The 17,706-nt window shown below is 38.2% G+C and overlaps 1 protein-coding gene across 6 annotated transcripts in view; it reads left to right on the top strand.

Annotated features, from left to right (window-relative positions):
• The window catches only part of KIT (KIT proto-oncogene, receptor tyrosine kinase), an 83,331-nt gene that overhangs the window by 54,607 nt on the left and 11,018 nt on the right, over window positions 1-17,706 (top strand). For 3 of the 6 annotated variants that reach the window (XM_021938619.2, XM_021938617.2, XM_021938618.2), the window contains exons 8-14: window positions 11,567-11,681; window positions 13,810-14,003; window positions 15,220-15,326; window positions 15,418-15,544; window positions 15,825-15,929; window positions 16,013-16,123; window positions 17,337-17,487. In XM_021938619.2, coding sequence (XP_021794311.1) covers window positions 11,567-11,681; window positions 13,810-14,003; window positions 15,220-15,326; window positions 15,418-15,544; window positions 15,825-15,929; window positions 16,013-16,123; window positions 17,337-17,487 — 910 coding nt within the window. The remainder of the gene's footprint in view (window positions 1-11,566; window positions 11,682-13,809; window positions 14,004-15,219; window positions 15,327-15,417; window positions 15,545-15,824; window positions 15,930-16,012; window positions 16,124-17,336; window positions 17,488-17,706) is intronic. The other 3 variants (XM_021938620.2, XM_021938621.2, XM_003898882.5) reach the window with 1 other exon arrangement.

Raw genomic sequence — 17,706 nt, forward strand, 5'->3', positions numbered from 1 at the left:
AGAGCTTAGTATATTACCCATGGACAAAATTACTTGCTTCTGAAAAGTCTTAATGTTCATCTCGTTTAAGAGATGACTGGAGGTAAATCCATATCCTTGCAAGCATAATATGCATATTCATACAGAATTTTATTGTGGCTGCTCTTGTGTGATGCATCTCAACCTTTCTATGGTAAAAGGCTTTCTTTTCTAAGATTCCCAATTCATTGTGGATCAATACTTCTTGTAAAATATAGTAAAAACCAATTACTAGAAAAGTGAAATGAAAAAGAACAGCGATATACAAAATACAGGCTCGGGTTTTTCTATGTTTTAGATTCAATAGATATAAAAATTACTCTCTGTCAAATTGCTCCTCCTCAGGGCTTCTTCTGAGTTTCTTATTTATCTCCTATGCACCAGCAACAGCAGACCGTGGGTGGGGCCCACTCCACAGACCTCACTTTGAGAGCTCAGTGGTTGGGAATTTTATAAAGCAAGGTGCTTTGTGTTATCGCTGTTTCCCTGGCTTTAAGTCCAAAGGGGCGTTTAGATGTGTCTCTTTTCCTCCTTTTTCATGCTTCCATTTGCCAGTGTGTGGTCTGCCAGTTGGTCATGAGATACTGACCTCAGGAAGGTGTTTCTGACTTTTCTGTGGCAGGGATAAAATTGCTACCATTTTACTTACCAGGCTAATTTGCCATTCCCGCAGTCTCAGTTTTAATCAGTGCTGCTGGTGAACCCATGCCTATTTGAAACTAGATAGGATATGTTGTTAACCTTCCAAAAGGATATCTTCTTGGATTCCCTGTAGGTAGGAGGCCTTTTCTGCATTCTGGAGTGTGGTTCTCTTAATACCCACCCAGCACTTCCTGAGGTCCCACTGTATTTCACTGGATATACAGATGAGAGGATCATGTTGGTCCTGACCTCAAGTTAAGCTCTTCAGAAAGTCTCTTCCTTGATGTCAGTTTGTTACAAATAGCAAACTGACAAAGGCATTTATTTCACTTACTTAACACGTTGGATTTCTTGATTGCCAAACGTTTGGACAGAGGTAGTAGCATTTACGTTTGAGCTTTAAACTGTCTCTGAGGTATGTCGCAGTTGCTCTTTACAGATATGGTTAGCTGATTTGTTTGTTGATTTTTTAATTGAAAAAAAATTTAGTTAACATTATTATGTGGTGGTATTCTTTTAAATTTTATTTCAATAGTTTTTGGGGAACAGGTGGGTTTTAGTTACATAGATAAGTTCTTTCATGGTGATTTGTGAGATTTTGGTGCATCTATCACCAAGCAGTGTACACTGTACCCATGTATAGTCTTTTATCCCTCACCCTCCTTCCACCCTTCTTCCCAGGTCCCCAGAGTGCATTCTATCATTCTCATGATTTTGCATCCTCATCCCTTAGCTCTTGAGGTAGGATTTTTTTCATGTTAAATTTTAAAATCAAAAGCTAAAATAATTTTACAGTTTTAAACTTAGGATAGTTGTGGCCTTTTTGACATCATGTTAGCTGAGCCAGTTACATATGTAGGTGTACTGTATGGTTTATTTTGTAAATAAGCTCAGCCTCAAGGACAAAAGGGATTGTGTTCTGCAAAAATCAGAATTGATAAAAATCAGAATAATGAATGCATAGTGTTAGTGCCGAAATTCAGCCTACTTTTACTCTGTGACGCTAATGCATAATTGCTCAATAGATTCATCTGCAAGAAATGCTAGTGAAATCCTTGATTTGGCCTGGTTAAAGGTTTGGCGGTTGAAAAATCTATTTGTTTTGAAAATTCCACATGAAAATTTCAGTATATTGAATGTGGGGAAGGGGCATGTTTTAATTGCTTATATGGTAGACTTTAAAAAAATATTGTGCTCTGACAATTTATGTTAAGAAAACCAGTATATAACAACATGTTAAGCTTAAATGTTCTAATACTCTTTCTAACCTCTCTAATCAAGCCATGATTTACATGGACATGTTGAACTGACTCAGTGACATTTAAGGTGGTTTATAATGGCCAAGAGCTATAACATGGTTGCCATTTTTGAGAACTTCTAGTGGAAACTGATAGGAATTTTCATTAAAAAACAAAGCAAAACCAAAAATTAGTGATTATATCTGCATTGAATTTGCATTACTCTAATTACTTTTGGAATTGCTTATCCAAGATGTGTATAGAAATCAAGTTCTTAGATCTGAAATGTTTGATATCCTTCAGTGAAAATGGTGATTTGTTTTTCTTGGAAGTGAAAATCAGGAAAAAAGTAGAGTTTTGAAACCTTACCTCAAAGTGCTTTCTTAATAGGCATTACCCTTTCCAAAATTATTGGAAATATTAGAAAAAATGACATTGCCAAGATGCTATGGGTAGCTTATGCTACTTATTTAGGAACTGATGGCCTCTTTGGTTATATTAAATGTCACACAATGAGGTTTTTTGCCAGATCCAGGACAAATAAAAGGCCAAATATGCACTTTAATCCTAATATATCCATTTGGCCTGTTTTCCCACTCCATCTCGTATTTCTTGAATAAATAACAAACTTTATAGTGGACTGAAAGGATAATCAGTAAAGTAAATATTTTGTAGGTTTATTTTGGCTTTAATTTTAAATACCCATGTGAATCCCGAAGTAATTTACATAATTGTAGAAATAAATTATGATTGATATGATAAGCCAGTTGTTTTTCAAACCTTTGGAATGATTTTAAGAAGATCCCGTAACCTTAAAGTGGATAGTTCAAAACATGATTTGGTAGCATTTCCAGGGCGGTATTATGCATTTAAAATATGTGGCAAATGGTATTTAGGGATCATAAGTAGATCTCTTTCCCATCTTAAAGGCTTATCCTTTAATGACGATTTCAGCCAGTGCAGTGGGAGTACTGTGATCCTCACGTGGTAGTGACGGGGAGGCAGACATTGAGAACTGAAGGGCTCCCTTTGATCATTAGCCTTACATAGGATGCATTTAATGTTGAGCTAGATTGAAACCCAAATGGCTGCTGAAGTGCACCAAATTAACTCAGAAGTCACCAATTTCACTGAATTTATGGAAGGGTATTAACAGGGAGTTGAGAAACAATTTAAGGAAATGTTAAATAATGTATTATTTCTAAATCACGGCATCATATAATTAACATCCTATCTGTTGTTAGCAATTATTTATAGGTCATACAGTATACCAAAATCAGCCAAAGCAATAAATCACCCAGAATAAGGCCTCTTGATGAGAAAGATCCCCTTTGACCATGTTTGCAAAGTCTGGGCTGCCTTTTAGTATTTTTGGATATAGTTAAATCCAGTTATGGATGGCTGAACCAATTCTAGTGAGAAACTCCTGCAGATAAAGCACATAGCCAACTAGCTTTTGGCCAGCCTACCAGAAGTGATCACAGGTAGACTACTGTCAGTGCATTTGTGTTGCTGTTAAAAAACAAAACAAAACAGAAAAAAAACCTGAGGCTGGGTGATTTATAAAGAGAAGAGGTTTATTTGGCTCAGAGTTCTGCAGGCTGTAAGAAACATCTGCTTCTGGTGAGGGCTTCAAGAAGCTTCCACTCGTGGTGGAAGGGGAAGGGGAACAGGCATCACATGGCGAGAGAGAGAGAGAGGAGAAGAAGGGTGCTAGGTTGTTTTTAAAACTCAGATCTCGAGGGAACTAATAGTGCGATAAGTCACTCATTCCCTCTAGGACAGCACCAAGCTAATCATGAAAGAAAGATCTGTCCCCATGACACAGACAACTCCCATCAGGCCCCACCTCCAGTATTCAGGATCAGTTTTTAAACATGAGATTTGAAGGAGACAAATATTCAAACTGTATCATAGACCTGGGAAGCCAGCCATATAGATGACTTCACCTGTTTGCCAGCTCTCCGGGTCACCCACCTGACTGGAATCTCCAAGTACTCTTATCCAGAGTAAAATAATAATGGCAGTCTTGCCTGCAAGGACTGCTCAGATTTGGTCCTTAAGGCCACTGTGCTGTTCAGGAAGATCCTCACAAAAAAGAGCGAAGTTACTAGAACTTCAACTTTTTTGGAAGATGGAAATGTCTTCCCACCACTTAACCTATTAGCTTTTTATTTCCATTTTTTTAAAAAAATGGTAGGACCTTTCAAAAACATGCGTGTCCAAACCATACTTGTGTTAGAGGCCACAAATTTGAAGACTTGCTGTTGATTTTTGCTTGAAAGTCTTTGCTTTTCAGTGTTTTCCCCCATTAGGTGGATTCTATTAGAGTGACTTCCTCTTATATTAAATAATTAGAATTTTTAAACATTAAAGAAAGTGCTGAATAGGACTCCTTTCTGATTTATTTACTTGCTTTTGAGAGTTTGCTCTAAGGCTGCAACAGTAACTGGAACATAGCTTGGTTTGTGTGAACATTTGTATACTGCATATGTTTTTAAATTAAAACAATTTTTTCTTATTACAAAAGCATTATGTGAAGGGTAGAACAATTAGAAAATGTAAATAAGTAAAAATAAAAATCATTTTAAGTTTATTTTTACTTTTTATGTTTCTTTACTTTTTATGGATTACCATTACTAATATTATTTATTATATATTCCTTCAGACCATTTTTTTAATAAAAATGAGATCATATTGCTTTATAACCTAGATTTTTGGCGCTGCACAACAAAAGCATTGTGAATGTCTTTCTATAACATCATTTTGGCATCTCAGTGTATGGATCTTTTATAATTTCTCTAGCCCATGCGTGATGCAATTTTGAGACATCCGGGAGTGAGGTGGGACTTTGAAATGATGTGACTGAATTTTAAAAGAAACCCGTCAGATGATTATTTAAAGTTTATAATTATCTTGTTTAATCTCGAACGAGTGACCTTGCTTAAGTGGCTAGAAGTTAATAAGGTTATCATCTGTCGTTATTTTTCATGCTCTGTGTCTTCAATATATGATATGGTAGATATACTGTGCTATCTTTCAGGATAGTTTTAAATTAAGGAATAATTTTCAGATCTTCTTAGTGTGGTAACTAATCTATGTAAAAATCATTGCTTGTCTTTTCACATTAATCTTTTTATAGATAATGTGTGTTCATTTGAGATATCTGACAGTGTTTGAACTCTGTTTTTATTTTCTCTTCCTGAACTTGAAATTAGATTTTGTTCTCAAATTGCTTGGGAATTATGAATGTTGTTTTTGATGTGACACTCTAATATCTCTTTCTCCTTATAAAGAGGATCTCTGTGGAGGCAAGAATTGTTATAGATGTTTAAATTGGAAAAAAAAAAAAGATATAATGGCAACCTACTTTTAAAGTAGAACTTGATTCTCTTCTGTTCTGAAAAAATGTAGCAGATGTAGCTCTGAACTAAGCTAAACATCTTCCCCTCCTCAAAGGTTGGTGTCATTACCGTTCCTCCCTATCTCATAAGAAAGTTGGTCTGGTGGATGTGTTGCTAATTTAGGGGCCTTGATGTAAACACTGAACCTGTAAGAAAACCAGGTAACCTGTCTGGATCCATAGCCCTTGGTTGCCCCCGTTTGTGTGGTTTGGCTATTTTTTTATATTGATGGTGGAAAAGCAAGAGAAACAGGTTTAGGTATGTAGCCATATAAACTGCTGGAATTGACTCTAAACTTGGATACATAGACTTTGCTAAAAGCATTGAGTGGCCCCTTTTATATCGTGGAACTTCCACTTTGTGAAGATTTTCTTTTCAATTGAGCCACTTGTTTTTACATCAAATTAGCTTCCTTCATTTACAGATGTATGCAAGGTCACCTGTAATGTAGTAAAATTTAAATTAATCCAAGAATAGGGACTTAATGTTTCCATGGGCATTCTGTCAATACTCGTCTTCTCCACTTCTGAATTATGTGGCAAAATGAATTAGCTACTTTTCCAGAGTAGGAAAAAGGAGACTTTGTCCCATGCCTGCACTGCTCGGCAGCAAGCAGAGTGGAATTGTGATGTGTGTACAGGCTTCTTCCCCACGGCTGGGTGATACAGCAACAGTGCTCCTGTAAATTGAACAGTGATTCTGGCTGAAGAAATCTCTGTCCAAGTAGTTTCATCATTTTTCAACATAATCTCGCAATTGGGATATCTTTTTGATTGCTGTTTAGAACAGGGGTTGGTAGAACTATAGTCTGCTGGCCAAAATTGGCCTGTAGCTTGTTTTTGTTTTGTTTTGTTTTTTGCTTTTGAGACAGAGTCTTGCTCTGTTGCCTGAGCTGAAGTACAGTGGCACAATCTTGGCTCACTGCAACCTCCACTTCCCAGGTTCAAGCAGTTCTCCTGCCTCAGCCTCCTGAGTAGCTGGTATTACAGGCACCCGCCACCATGCCTGGCTTATTTTTGTATTTTTAGTAGAGACAAGGTTTCACCATGTTGGCCAGGCTGGTCTTGAACTCCTGACCTCAAGTGATCCTCCTGCCTTGGCCTCCCAAAGTGCTGGGATTACAGGCGTGAGCCACTGTACCCAGCCTATAACCTGTTTTTGAATGGCTCACAAACTAAGAACGTTATTGAATTTATTTTTGAGTAGTTGAAAAAAATCAGGAAATTTCATGAGACATGAGAGTACAACTCAAATGTTAGTGCCCACGAGGAAAGTTTTATTGAAAACAGCCATGCCTATTTGATTATATGTTGTCTATGAGCACATTTGTCCTACAGCTGCAGAACTGAGTTGCAGGAAAGACCTGATGACCTACAAATCTAAAATAGTCACCTGGAATATTTATCTCACCCCTTTAGAGTAAAACTTTGCTGAGCCCTAGTTGAGAACATCACTTCATTAAGAGAATGATTTTTTCTTTTTAAAATGACAGTCACTGTTAAAGTTAAATAGGTACAGCAGATCGTAGTTGAGTTTTATTTTGTTTGTTAAATAAACTTCTGTTAGTGTCCATATACCAGTTTCTGGATATCTTTAAGAATGTATAAGACACAGTGTATGTCTAAAATATCTATTCTGGGAATTTTTTAAAAAGTGTAATATTGCTTTTATAAGTAAAGTTGAGTTATTTTTATACTCCAATTTTAGCTGACTTAAATTTCTTTATTATAATGGTATTATGGCATAAGTGTAGGTTTTACATAGACCCCAAGACCGGGATAGTGACAAATTCTGGAAAAGCACTACTTCATTGCCATTAAACACCAGCAAACCTCAAACTTTAAAAACAGAAATTCATTCTTATGATCCCTCTTCATTTAGTCTTTTATTATTTGGATACTAAAGTGTTTGTGTTTTTTGTCTTGCTGATTATAACATGTGGTCAAATGCTCATTTATAGCGGAAGTTGGTTAAAGTGGCTGGGGTGAGAGAACTCTACTCAAAAAATGCCTCCCTGCATTTAGATGAAGAAAGGAAGACCCCTTCTACCACTGGCTTGTGTATTCCCTTTCAGCCACCAGCCCTCAGCTTTGTTATCTGTATTGTGTTCTTAAAACTCATTTTGTTCTTGCTTTCCACATGGACTGGATGGTGATGAAAAGGAGTATTTTCCAAGATCACAAATCTGTGGGGTAAATCACTGGATGTGTAGGAGTTTTAATTGCAAGAGCAATAAATTCTCAGCAGAGTTACAAGCATCTGAAATCTGCCTACAAGCTGATCGGTGTTGTTGGAGATATCCGAATGACTCAGGTCCACAATGTTTTTAAAGGCAAAAAGGCTATTTTTTTTTTTTTTATCTCCACAGTAAATGCATAACTTATATACCTCTTAGGCTTATCTAAACCTCCAACTTGGGAGGAATTAGGGAATGTGTCATTTGCTATACTGCTTATTGCAGAATATCTAAGAAGCCACCGCTCAGATTTAACCTGGAGAACTGCAGAGTTATGTATCTTTAAAAGCAAGATGTATATTTAATGCCAAACACGGTGCATTGAGGCACTTACAAAATGCAAATGAGCTGAGATTTTCATTTTTAGGAATTAGATTTCTACCTGGCTCATTCTTTATGCATTAAATATTTTCATAATGCAACTTGCCATATACAGCTCATGCTGTACTAGTATGTCTCATCCTTTTCAGAAGGAGGTCTCTTAGCACCAATGTTAGGGAAAGGGCTGGACCGAGGTGAGGCAAGAAAGGCACCTAGAGTGTGAAATGTAAGGAGGTACTCGCACAGGTACCCACTCGTAGGCCTTTTAGGGTTAGTGCCCTTCTTATTTTTATGCTCTGGGTGCTTCTCTTGCCCTACTCTAGTCCTGGCTTTGATAAGGGTTCCTTAAAGGCCCTTTAAAAAAGTACATTGCTGGCTCATATCCTCAGCTTACCAGATCTCTGGAGGTGTGGCCCAGGAATGTGCATTTATCCTCTTCCCTTAGAGAGTCTAAGGCATATTGAAGATTTAGGACCCTGTGAGCTTGGTTGGCCAACCTCAGGCCAACAGGACAAAAGCTGCTCAATTAGCCTTAGGTTATGACCCACCTGGGATAGGAACTTAACAAAACTGCTTAATTAACCGGCACATGGGAACAAGTAGGCCAGCCAGACCACACCGTTGGCAGCCATGACTGTTGTATAACTGCTACCAGGTGTCACGCTAGAAGGCTTGGATGTTAGAGCACACTTGTAACCAAAGCTAAATGGAATTGATTATGTAATTTTGAGCTGTTCCAATTTTTTAATTAAACAATGTTTTATAGGTTCACTTTCAGCTACCCATTCATTGAAAAATAAAATTAGAAATAAAAGAGTAAAATAGAAACTTTTCATAACCCTACTACCCAGAGATAATCATTGTTGACATCATCTTCAAGTGTGCTTTCAGCCCTTCCTCCGCCTATTGAGTTAATATTTAATTCCACTAAGAATTTACCATGTAGTGTTATAAGCATTAGGAAGTATGAGTGTTAAGGGAATATAGGTATGAGTACATCTGTTTGTGAACTTAGCTCCTATTTGAGTCCTATTCAGTTATCTCTACCATCTTAGTGTAGACTGATCCCACTCATCATTCATCTCAGTGTTATAAAGAATTCATGTGGTCAGCCACTAGGATTTCTTATCTCATGGCCCTCTATTGCAAAAATAATAGAAATAGTGCCGTATTTACAAAAGTCACCATTAGGCTGTTCTCACAGTTCTCTTCTTGTGATTCTATAATTGAATGCCTTTGGAATCTTAGAGACTTGTTCCTTTGGGTGGGGTCTTCATCATTCAACAGCTTTTACTGTGCGCCTGCTGTGGGTCACACTGAGCTAGGAGTTACAAGTATACTCAATCCATAAGATGCCATTTCTGCCCTCGAGAACATCGAGTCTGATGGAGGAGGCAGACCAAGATCTTGCATACCAGCATCAGGTGTTCATAAATGCTTTGGGAATAAGGAAAGGAGAGAGGCCAACTTGGCATCAGAGAGTTTAGGCTTGCTTAGAAAAGGAGGTGACACTTAAACTGAGTCCAGAGAGACCCACAGTATGGCACCTAGAGTCCCCAGCAAATAGCATTATCCTAAGGGTCTGCTGATTTTTTGTGTTGTGTCCTACTTTTCAGCTTGATCACACAGTTGCCCATGATAATTAAATGAAACTTGCCAGATGGATGCTTTCGCAAGACGATGGCTTGTCTTCTTGCTCTATTTGTGAAAGCTGGCATTGGATCCAAACTCTCAAGGATGCCCCTACCTTGAGATTGTTTTGGAGAGTTTCTCTTTTGTGTATATTAGCCAAATGGCCTGCTCATCAGCAGGGCCAGGTTGAGTGACAGGTGGGTGTGTCATGCATGTGGATACTCTGATCTCTGCCTACTCATTTGCCTCCAGGGAGGTGAGATGCTGAGAGGTTGTTCTACAAAGATGTCATTTATCAGTGTTACCTTCCTTTGGGGAAATAAACTTCCTAAGTTTCTGATCTGTCAATCTTTCCTTCTCACTGCTTTTATTTTCCCTATCAGTTGTAACATAATTGATGTTGAATTCCCTGTGCATTGGGTTAAAATATATACCTTATCAGACTATTTTAAAGAAGGAATTTTTAGATTATTGAGGAGAATAGAGTGGCAAATACAATTCATTTGTAGTGAAATTAATTATCCAAGAAAGGTAGATATTCTGATTATAAAAGAATAACTCAGGAATAATAGTAATAAAAAATTTTCTTTTTGAGATGGAGTCCTACTCTGTCACCCAGGGCTGGAGTGCAGTGGTGGTCACTGCAACCTCTGCCTCCCAGGTTCAAGCCATCCTCCTGCCTCAGCCTACCGAGTAGCTGGGACTACAGGCGCATGCCATCATGCCCAGCTAATTTTTGTGTTTTTAGTAGAGATGCAGTTTCACCGTGTTGCCCAGGCTAGTCTCTAACTGCTGACCTCAGGTAATCCACTGCCTCGGCCTCCCAAAGTGTGCTGAGATTGTAGGCTTGAGCCACCGTGCCCAGCAATAATAATAATAAATAACTGTTTCATTTCTATAAGTCATTCTTAGCTCTCTCTATGTGCCATCTCATTTAATTGTCTCAATATCCCTATGAGATGGGCACAGTTATTATTCCCATTTTACACATAAGGAAACAAAAATTTAGAGAGATGTAGAAACTTACTCAAGTTCAAAGACCTGAGAAATGTAAGAGCTGGTATTCAGATGTGTCCACTATGCATGGGGCTCCCGTAATTCTGTGCTTAGACTTGGCACAATCAATGCTGTACTCCAAGTACAGGGTGAGCATATCACCATCCCTGCCATCCTGATGCTTCTGTTGAGCTTATTTATTCTCAAAGGGTTAGAATCCTTCAGATGTATTGCTATCGGAACCACCGAGTGCATCTTCCTTTCACTTTGTAAATAACTTCAAAAATTAGAAAGTCTTGAGTATCAGCTGGTTATTGTAGTTACATAGAAATACCAAATTAGAGCATTTCTGCTGTTACAGCGAATATATTCAGATATATATATATATATATATATATTCAGGTTCATATATACATAAATACATAAATCTTGGGCTGGTTTTCTCTTCTAGTTTTCTGTTCATATTTTGCATTTGAAACAAAGATTTGAAGTAAAGCCCATATTGTATTTTACTCTTTATGTTCTAGCTTCTGTGTAAATAGAGTGATGCAGCTTTTAATCAGCACCACCCTTCCACCCCGGAAAAGGAGACAATTCTTGTAAGAGCAAAGAGTGGGGCTTATCTTTTCTTCTAACAACTCCTAATTTCATCCATTCCAGTTCCCACAATAACTTGAAATTCCTAGGGCAGGTACCGTTGCTTGAAATCCCATTGGCAGGAATCCTTTAAAGTGGATTTTTACCTATAGAGCACTTTGGAGTCCTGGAGTCTTGATTAGAAGCAGTCTTTCAGATCCCCACTCCCTGAAAGCAGAAACTCTGCAGTTGGCCCTGCGACCTCTGCCTCAGCCATCTGCTCTGGGGCTGGGCCACTGTCGCTGGGAAAGCCTTTCTGGGTTGGACCCTGACAGCCGCCTCCTTGTACCTTCCACTCCCTGGTTCAGATTCTGCCCTTTGAACGTGCTCCCTCAGCCTCCTCAGCAGCCTCAGGAAGGTTGTAGGGATTAGACAGGGAGGGAAGTGAATGTCACTGAGGTTTTTCAGCACTCTGACATATGGCCACTTCTGTTTTCCTGCAGCAAAACCAGAAATCCTGACTTACGACAGGCTCGTGAATGGCATGCTCCAATGTGTGGCAGCAGGATTCCCAGAACCCACAATAGATTGGTATTTTTGTCCGGGAACTGAGCAGAGGTGAGATGATTTTTTTTGGCACTGTTTATAATGCAGAGAGGAAGGACTGTAGTTCACTTGAATTTCAAATATGTTTTCTGATTTTTTTTTTTTTAAAAAAAGCTTTGTTTTGATTATTTTTTTTTTTCTAGCCATGTGGCTTTTTAGAAGGGATAATTGCTGTATTTTTCTTGGTAGACATTAATTTTGTTTGCTGAAAAATGATTACTGAATGACTTCTCTATTTTGGTGGTTATCTTTCTGGATTTATCATGCAATTTCTAGCCTGCAGGTAGATAAAGCAATTTTGCAGGACAGAGTAATTAGATTTCCATTCTATACACAGGAGGTAATGTGTGTGGGAAATGTGACTGTAGTTATCATGAAAAAATTACCTCAGTAGTTAATTGCCAAGTTACCAAAAAGTAATGATCGCACAATTACAACATACATATGGCGTTTGCAAGCGACGGCTTTTAAAAAGGGTTTCTTCTTGATTAGGTGCCCAGCCCCTGAACAGAGAACATCTGGCACTGTGCTGCTTGCCCCTCACCATCCACACTTAAGCCTTAAATTGTCCTTTTGCGTTACCTGAAGACGAAAATGGGGTCACTATAGCTGTTTTCATCCATCAATTGCTATTTTATGCTCAGGCTTTAAAAGCCCAGGTTAACGTCACAATTGAATAGTCAGTATGATCGCGGAAATTTTATTTTTCATGGAATAAGCCTCTTTATCACAACAAGTTGGAAGGGGTTACATCAGATTGCTGTTTTCAGCTGGATTTTAGGAGAGTGTTTTCTTTTGGGGAATACTAAGGAGCCCCTGGGAGGAATGACCACAGCGGAAGCAAGGCCCGTAGTTATAGGCATTAATTCAGTAGATACACAGGGAGTGGCGAGTGTGTACCAGACACTATTCTAATGGACAGAACACACCCAAGTCTTTTTGCCTTTATGAGTTTATATTCTAGTGCAGGGGTGTTCAATCTTTTGGCTTCCCTGGGCCACATAGGAAGAAAACGACTGTCTTAGGCCACACATAAAATACAGTAACACTAATGATAGCTGATGAGCTAAAACAAAAATTGCAAACAAAACTCATAATGTTTTAAGCTTTATGAATTTGTGTTGGGTCGCATTCAAAGCTGTCGTGAGCCACATGTGGGCTGCAGGTTGGACAAGCTTGTTCTAGTGGGTAGAGACACATAATAGATGGAATAAACAGTGAATGTATGTAGGTGTTAAGAAGGGAAACAGGAAATAGCTAGGTGTTTAGGGAAGTTGGGGTCTGGCTCATGAAAAGATCCCTTGCAGTGGTGGTCTCAGCCACTTGCAGTACAACTAGGCCTTCCTGCTTAGAACTCAAACTTCGGTCCCCACTTTGACTATTTCCTGGTCTACATTCTTGATTTTTTTGTTGTTGTTGAGACGGAGTCTCACTCTGTTGCCCAGGCTGGAGTACAGTGGAGTGATCTTGGCTCACTGCAACCTCTGCCTCCTGGGTTCAAGTGATTCTCCTGCCTCAGCCTCTGACTAGCTGGGATTACAGGTGCCTGCCACCACGCCCAACTAATTTCTGTATTTTTAGTAGAGGCAGAGTTTCACCGTGTTGGCCAGTCTGGTCTCGAACTCCTGACTTCAGGTGATCTGCCCGCCTCGGCCTTCTAAAGTGCTGAGATTATAGGTGTGAGCTACTGCGCCCAGTCCCTTGAAGATTTTTTATGCTTTCCTCCTCTATGCTATTTATTTTCAACCATTCATGTACCCTTTTGAAGCTTGTTTATTTTAGGGATCTGCTGTGTACCAGCATATATGCCTGCCATTTTATTGAATTCCTTTCCAGTCCTTTCAGTAACCCTCTGCAATGGGTATTACCATCCCCGTTTTACAGTGGTAGAAACTCAGTCTTTAACTCATCAGGATTCAAACCCACATCTGACTCCAAAGCCTCCTCTGCCCTTCTCTTCCCCAGTGCTTTTTTCACTCACTAGGTCACCAAAGTGCTTATTCTTAGACACTTGTAAAAGGACATTTTCTGTTGATTATGAACCTCTAACTTTGTTTTAAAAGTGTGCCACATCCCAAGGGTCTTATGTATTTATTTATTTTCCTAGAGTAAACCTGGGCTTTTGTTTTCTTCCCTTTAGATGCTCTGCTTCTGTACTGCCAGTGGATGTGCAGACACTAAACGCATCTGGGCCACCGTTTGGAAAACTAGTGGTTCAGAGTTCCATAGATTCTAGTGCATTCAAGCACAATGGCACGGTTGAATGTAAGGCTTACAACGATGTGGGCAAGACTTCTGCCTATTTTAACTTTGCATTTAAAGGTAACAACAAAGGTATATTTCTTTTTAATCCAATTTAAGGGGATGTTTAGGCTCTGTCTACCATATCAATCATGATTTTAAGTTCATTCCAACATTGACCATGTCATTTCTGGTAATACGTACATCACACCATACTGTCATCAAACTCGCTATGTTTCATTTTGTACTAGCTTGTTAAGTATATGTTTTTACCAGAGCACTTTTAACCATGCTACTTTATATATTTTATATGTATGTGCGCCTCTTTTATATTAGTTGTATATTTACAATTGTCTCCATTAAAAAGGGGTAGAGAAAGCAAATGGGGGGAATATATTTACCTTACACCCAAACAGAATTAGAACAATCTAACATTTAAATTCAATTAAAAATTTCAATTATTTAAAGTGAATTATTTTAACACTTTGCCAGACACTGTATCCAAAAGTTAACACTGCCTTTATGAAGTCATGTTAGCAAGTTATTTCTTTAAAATATTTAAAATTTGATTCATGTGTGATTAACTCTCTTAACATAAGTTAAAAGTTCCTTGTGAGCAAATTGCTGAATTGGTACAAAGTGGGAAGACAAAGAAAGTGGGCACTTACTTTTTAGGCCTTCTTGGGTTTTGTTTGTTTTTTGTGGGTTTTTTTGTTTGTTTGTTTTGTTTTTTTGTTTTTTGTTTTTTTTTTTGAGTCGGCGAAGACTAGTGCCAAAAAGTGGCGTATTTTCTCAGGTTTTGAGTAATGAGGGGAAGAATCTTCCATTGTTCTACGTCATCGATTTTTCAGACGGGGCAACGAAAAGCATACCTTAAAAATGGTGTTTTTTTCTGGTTGTGAAAGACATTCATGCTCAGTGTAGAAAATTTAGAAAATACAGGAAAGTGTAAAGAAGAAAATATAAACCATCCATAAAGGAAGCTTCTTTTTTAAAGTTGTACAAGGCAGGGATTTGATTGAAGTACAAAGTGCATTCAGATGTTGTTTTTCGTTAAAAAACAGCATAAATTATTCCTTTTCTACAGAAATCTCAACTTCTATTCTGCAGTATTCTGGTTTCAAGTTATATTTTTAAAGATTCATTTGAATAACAAGAGTACGATGTAACCAAGGTGAAGCTCTGAGAGTCACATAGCTTTGCTTCCTGCCATGGGCTGTGAGTTGGGAGGTCAATTTGGGAATGAGTGGCTGTGGTAGAGATCCCATCCTGCCGAAGTTTGTGATTCCACATTTCTGTTTGATTTTAGAGCAAATCCATCCCCACACCCTGTTCACTCCTTTGCTGATTGGTTTTGTAATCGTAGCTGGCATGATGTGCATTATTGTGATGATTCTCACCTACAAATATTTACAGGTAACCATTTATTTGTTCTCTCTCCAGAGTGCTCTAATGACTCCGACAATAATTCTTAAAAGGTGATCTATTTTCCCCTTTCTCCCCACAGAAACCCATGTATGAAGTACAGTGGAAGGTTGTTGAGGAGATAAATGGAAACAATTATGTTTACATAGACCCAACACAACTTCCTTATGATCACAAATGGGAGTTTCCCAGAAACAGGCTGAGTTTTGGTCAGTATGAAACAGGGGCTTTCCATGTCACCTTTTTGGGTACACATAACAATGACTTTAAGGAACTCCAGTAGCTTCCTTTGTTTTGTTCCACCTGAAACAATGAGTTTTCTGTGAAATTGCACCCCTTTTGATAGGTTTGGCATAGAGAACATTGTAGGAAAATGTCTCTAGACAAAATTGTTTTTAATTCCTTTATTGATTTTGAAACTACATAAATGATCCTTCAATTCCACCACCAGCACCACCACCACTTACCTTGTTGTCTTCCTTCCTACAGGGAAAACCCTGGGTGCTGGCGCTTTTGGGAAGGTTGTTGAGGCAACTGCTTATGGCTTAATTAAGTCGGACGCGGCCATGACTGTCGCTGTAAAGATGCTCAAACGTAAGTTCCTGTATGGTACTGCGTGCGCTTGACATCAGTTTGCCAATTGTGCTTTTTGCTAAAATGCATGTTTCCAATTTTAGCAAGTGCCCATTTAACAGAACGAGAAGCCCTCATGTCTGAACTCAAAGTCCTGAGTTACCTTGGTAATCATATGAATATTGTGAATCTTCTTGGAGCCTGCACCATTGGAGGTAAAGCCATGTCCAAACTGCCTTTTATTGTCTGTCAAGTTATCAGAACATGACATTTTAATATGATTTTGGCAATGCTTGATTATAAAGTGCTTGGAAGATTTTTTACCCAGATTATTGTTCTCTCTTGCTAGATTTTGTTTTCCTTATTGTTCTTAAGAATGCAGGTTTTAATTTTATCATTATGGGGTAGAACAGCCCAGGACATACACTAGTTATTGTCGTGTTTGTAACATCAACAACATTGGCCTCTTGTATATCTCATCCCGACCAGAAGGCTTCTCTTATCTTGTAAGCTTTATATATTTCTTGATCATATTTAGCCACTGAAAGGGTTAATATTAATTTGCATACTATAATTTAAAATAGGCCCCTAAGCCTACTGGTTCTCAAATATACACCAAATGAGGCAAACATTTCACTTCTGTAAAAAATAAGTTTCCAATTTGAAGCCTTAGTTGAGGTTCCCATCGAGGATGTCTGTGATGTTCGCAGAAAGTATTTCAGTTGAAAGAAACAAAGATGTGTAAAATGAGCTGTTTCTAGAGATCCATGGTAAAGTTGACAGCTTTATATAATGTCTTCAAACAACCCCCATAAATGTTGCTTCACCACATCATGAATTGTTCATGAGAAAATTTCTTTCCTAAGTTAATTAGTTGCCTGTTACTTCCAAATTACAGTTTTAAACATTCATAACACCAAAATTTTTTTCAACTAGTAGTGCTCAGAACACAGGTCATTTTAGGTTTTCACTCACTTTCCAGTCTCGTCCCAGCTGGCTGCTCCATGTGACTGATTTTCCCACTATGCCGCAGTTTGTGCCTTCGTTATTTCCATAATAACGTTACAGCGAGTGTGTGAAGCCCTGCTGTAAACAGAAGTGAATCAAAGGATTCACGTAGGAAGCTTGATAATAGTAGAACCTTTGAAAGCAGTAACTTCTGTCTGTAAAATCAGCAATCACGCTTGGCCCCAAATACTAATGTCATTTAGAAATTCAGGTTAAAAGAGACTTGCTTGTTTTATGTTACTCCACATAATGCTGCTTTTTTGATAAGTAGTGTTAATATATAGGATTGTATTGGGACTAAGGAGGCTTATCCACTGAAGCTGAATATTAATGGCCATGACCACCCTTGGGTATTTTTATGGGAGGCAGAATTAATCTATATATCTCACCTCTTTCTAACCTTTTCTTATGTGCTTTTAGGGCCCACCCTGGTCATTACAGAATATTGTTGCTATGGTGATCTTTTGAATTTTTTGAGAAGAAAACGTGATTCTTTTATTTGTTCAAAGCAGGAAGATCATGCAGAAACTGCACTTTATAAGAATCTTCTGCATTCAAAGGAGTCTTCCTGGTAAGACTGATTTACATAAATAGTTAGCTGTTGACAGGCAGTTCATGGGGTCATAAGGGTTTGCAATCAAGGCTGATTCTTTATAAAATGAACTGAGGTACTCTGAGGTATGAAATCAAAATTATTAAATCATTTAAATGTGATTAACAGTTTAGAAAGTTCAAATTGTGTTTTTAAAGATTCAAACTGTGTTAAACCTAGATTTTTGCTGATTTTTAA

Source organism: Papio anubis, chromosome 3 (assembly GCF_008728515.1).
Source record: "Papio anubis isolate 15944 chromosome 3, Panubis1.0, whole genome shotgun sequence".
Taxonomy (NCBI): domain Eukaryota; kingdom Metazoa; phylum Chordata; class Mammalia; order Primates; family Cercopithecidae; genus Papio; species Papio anubis.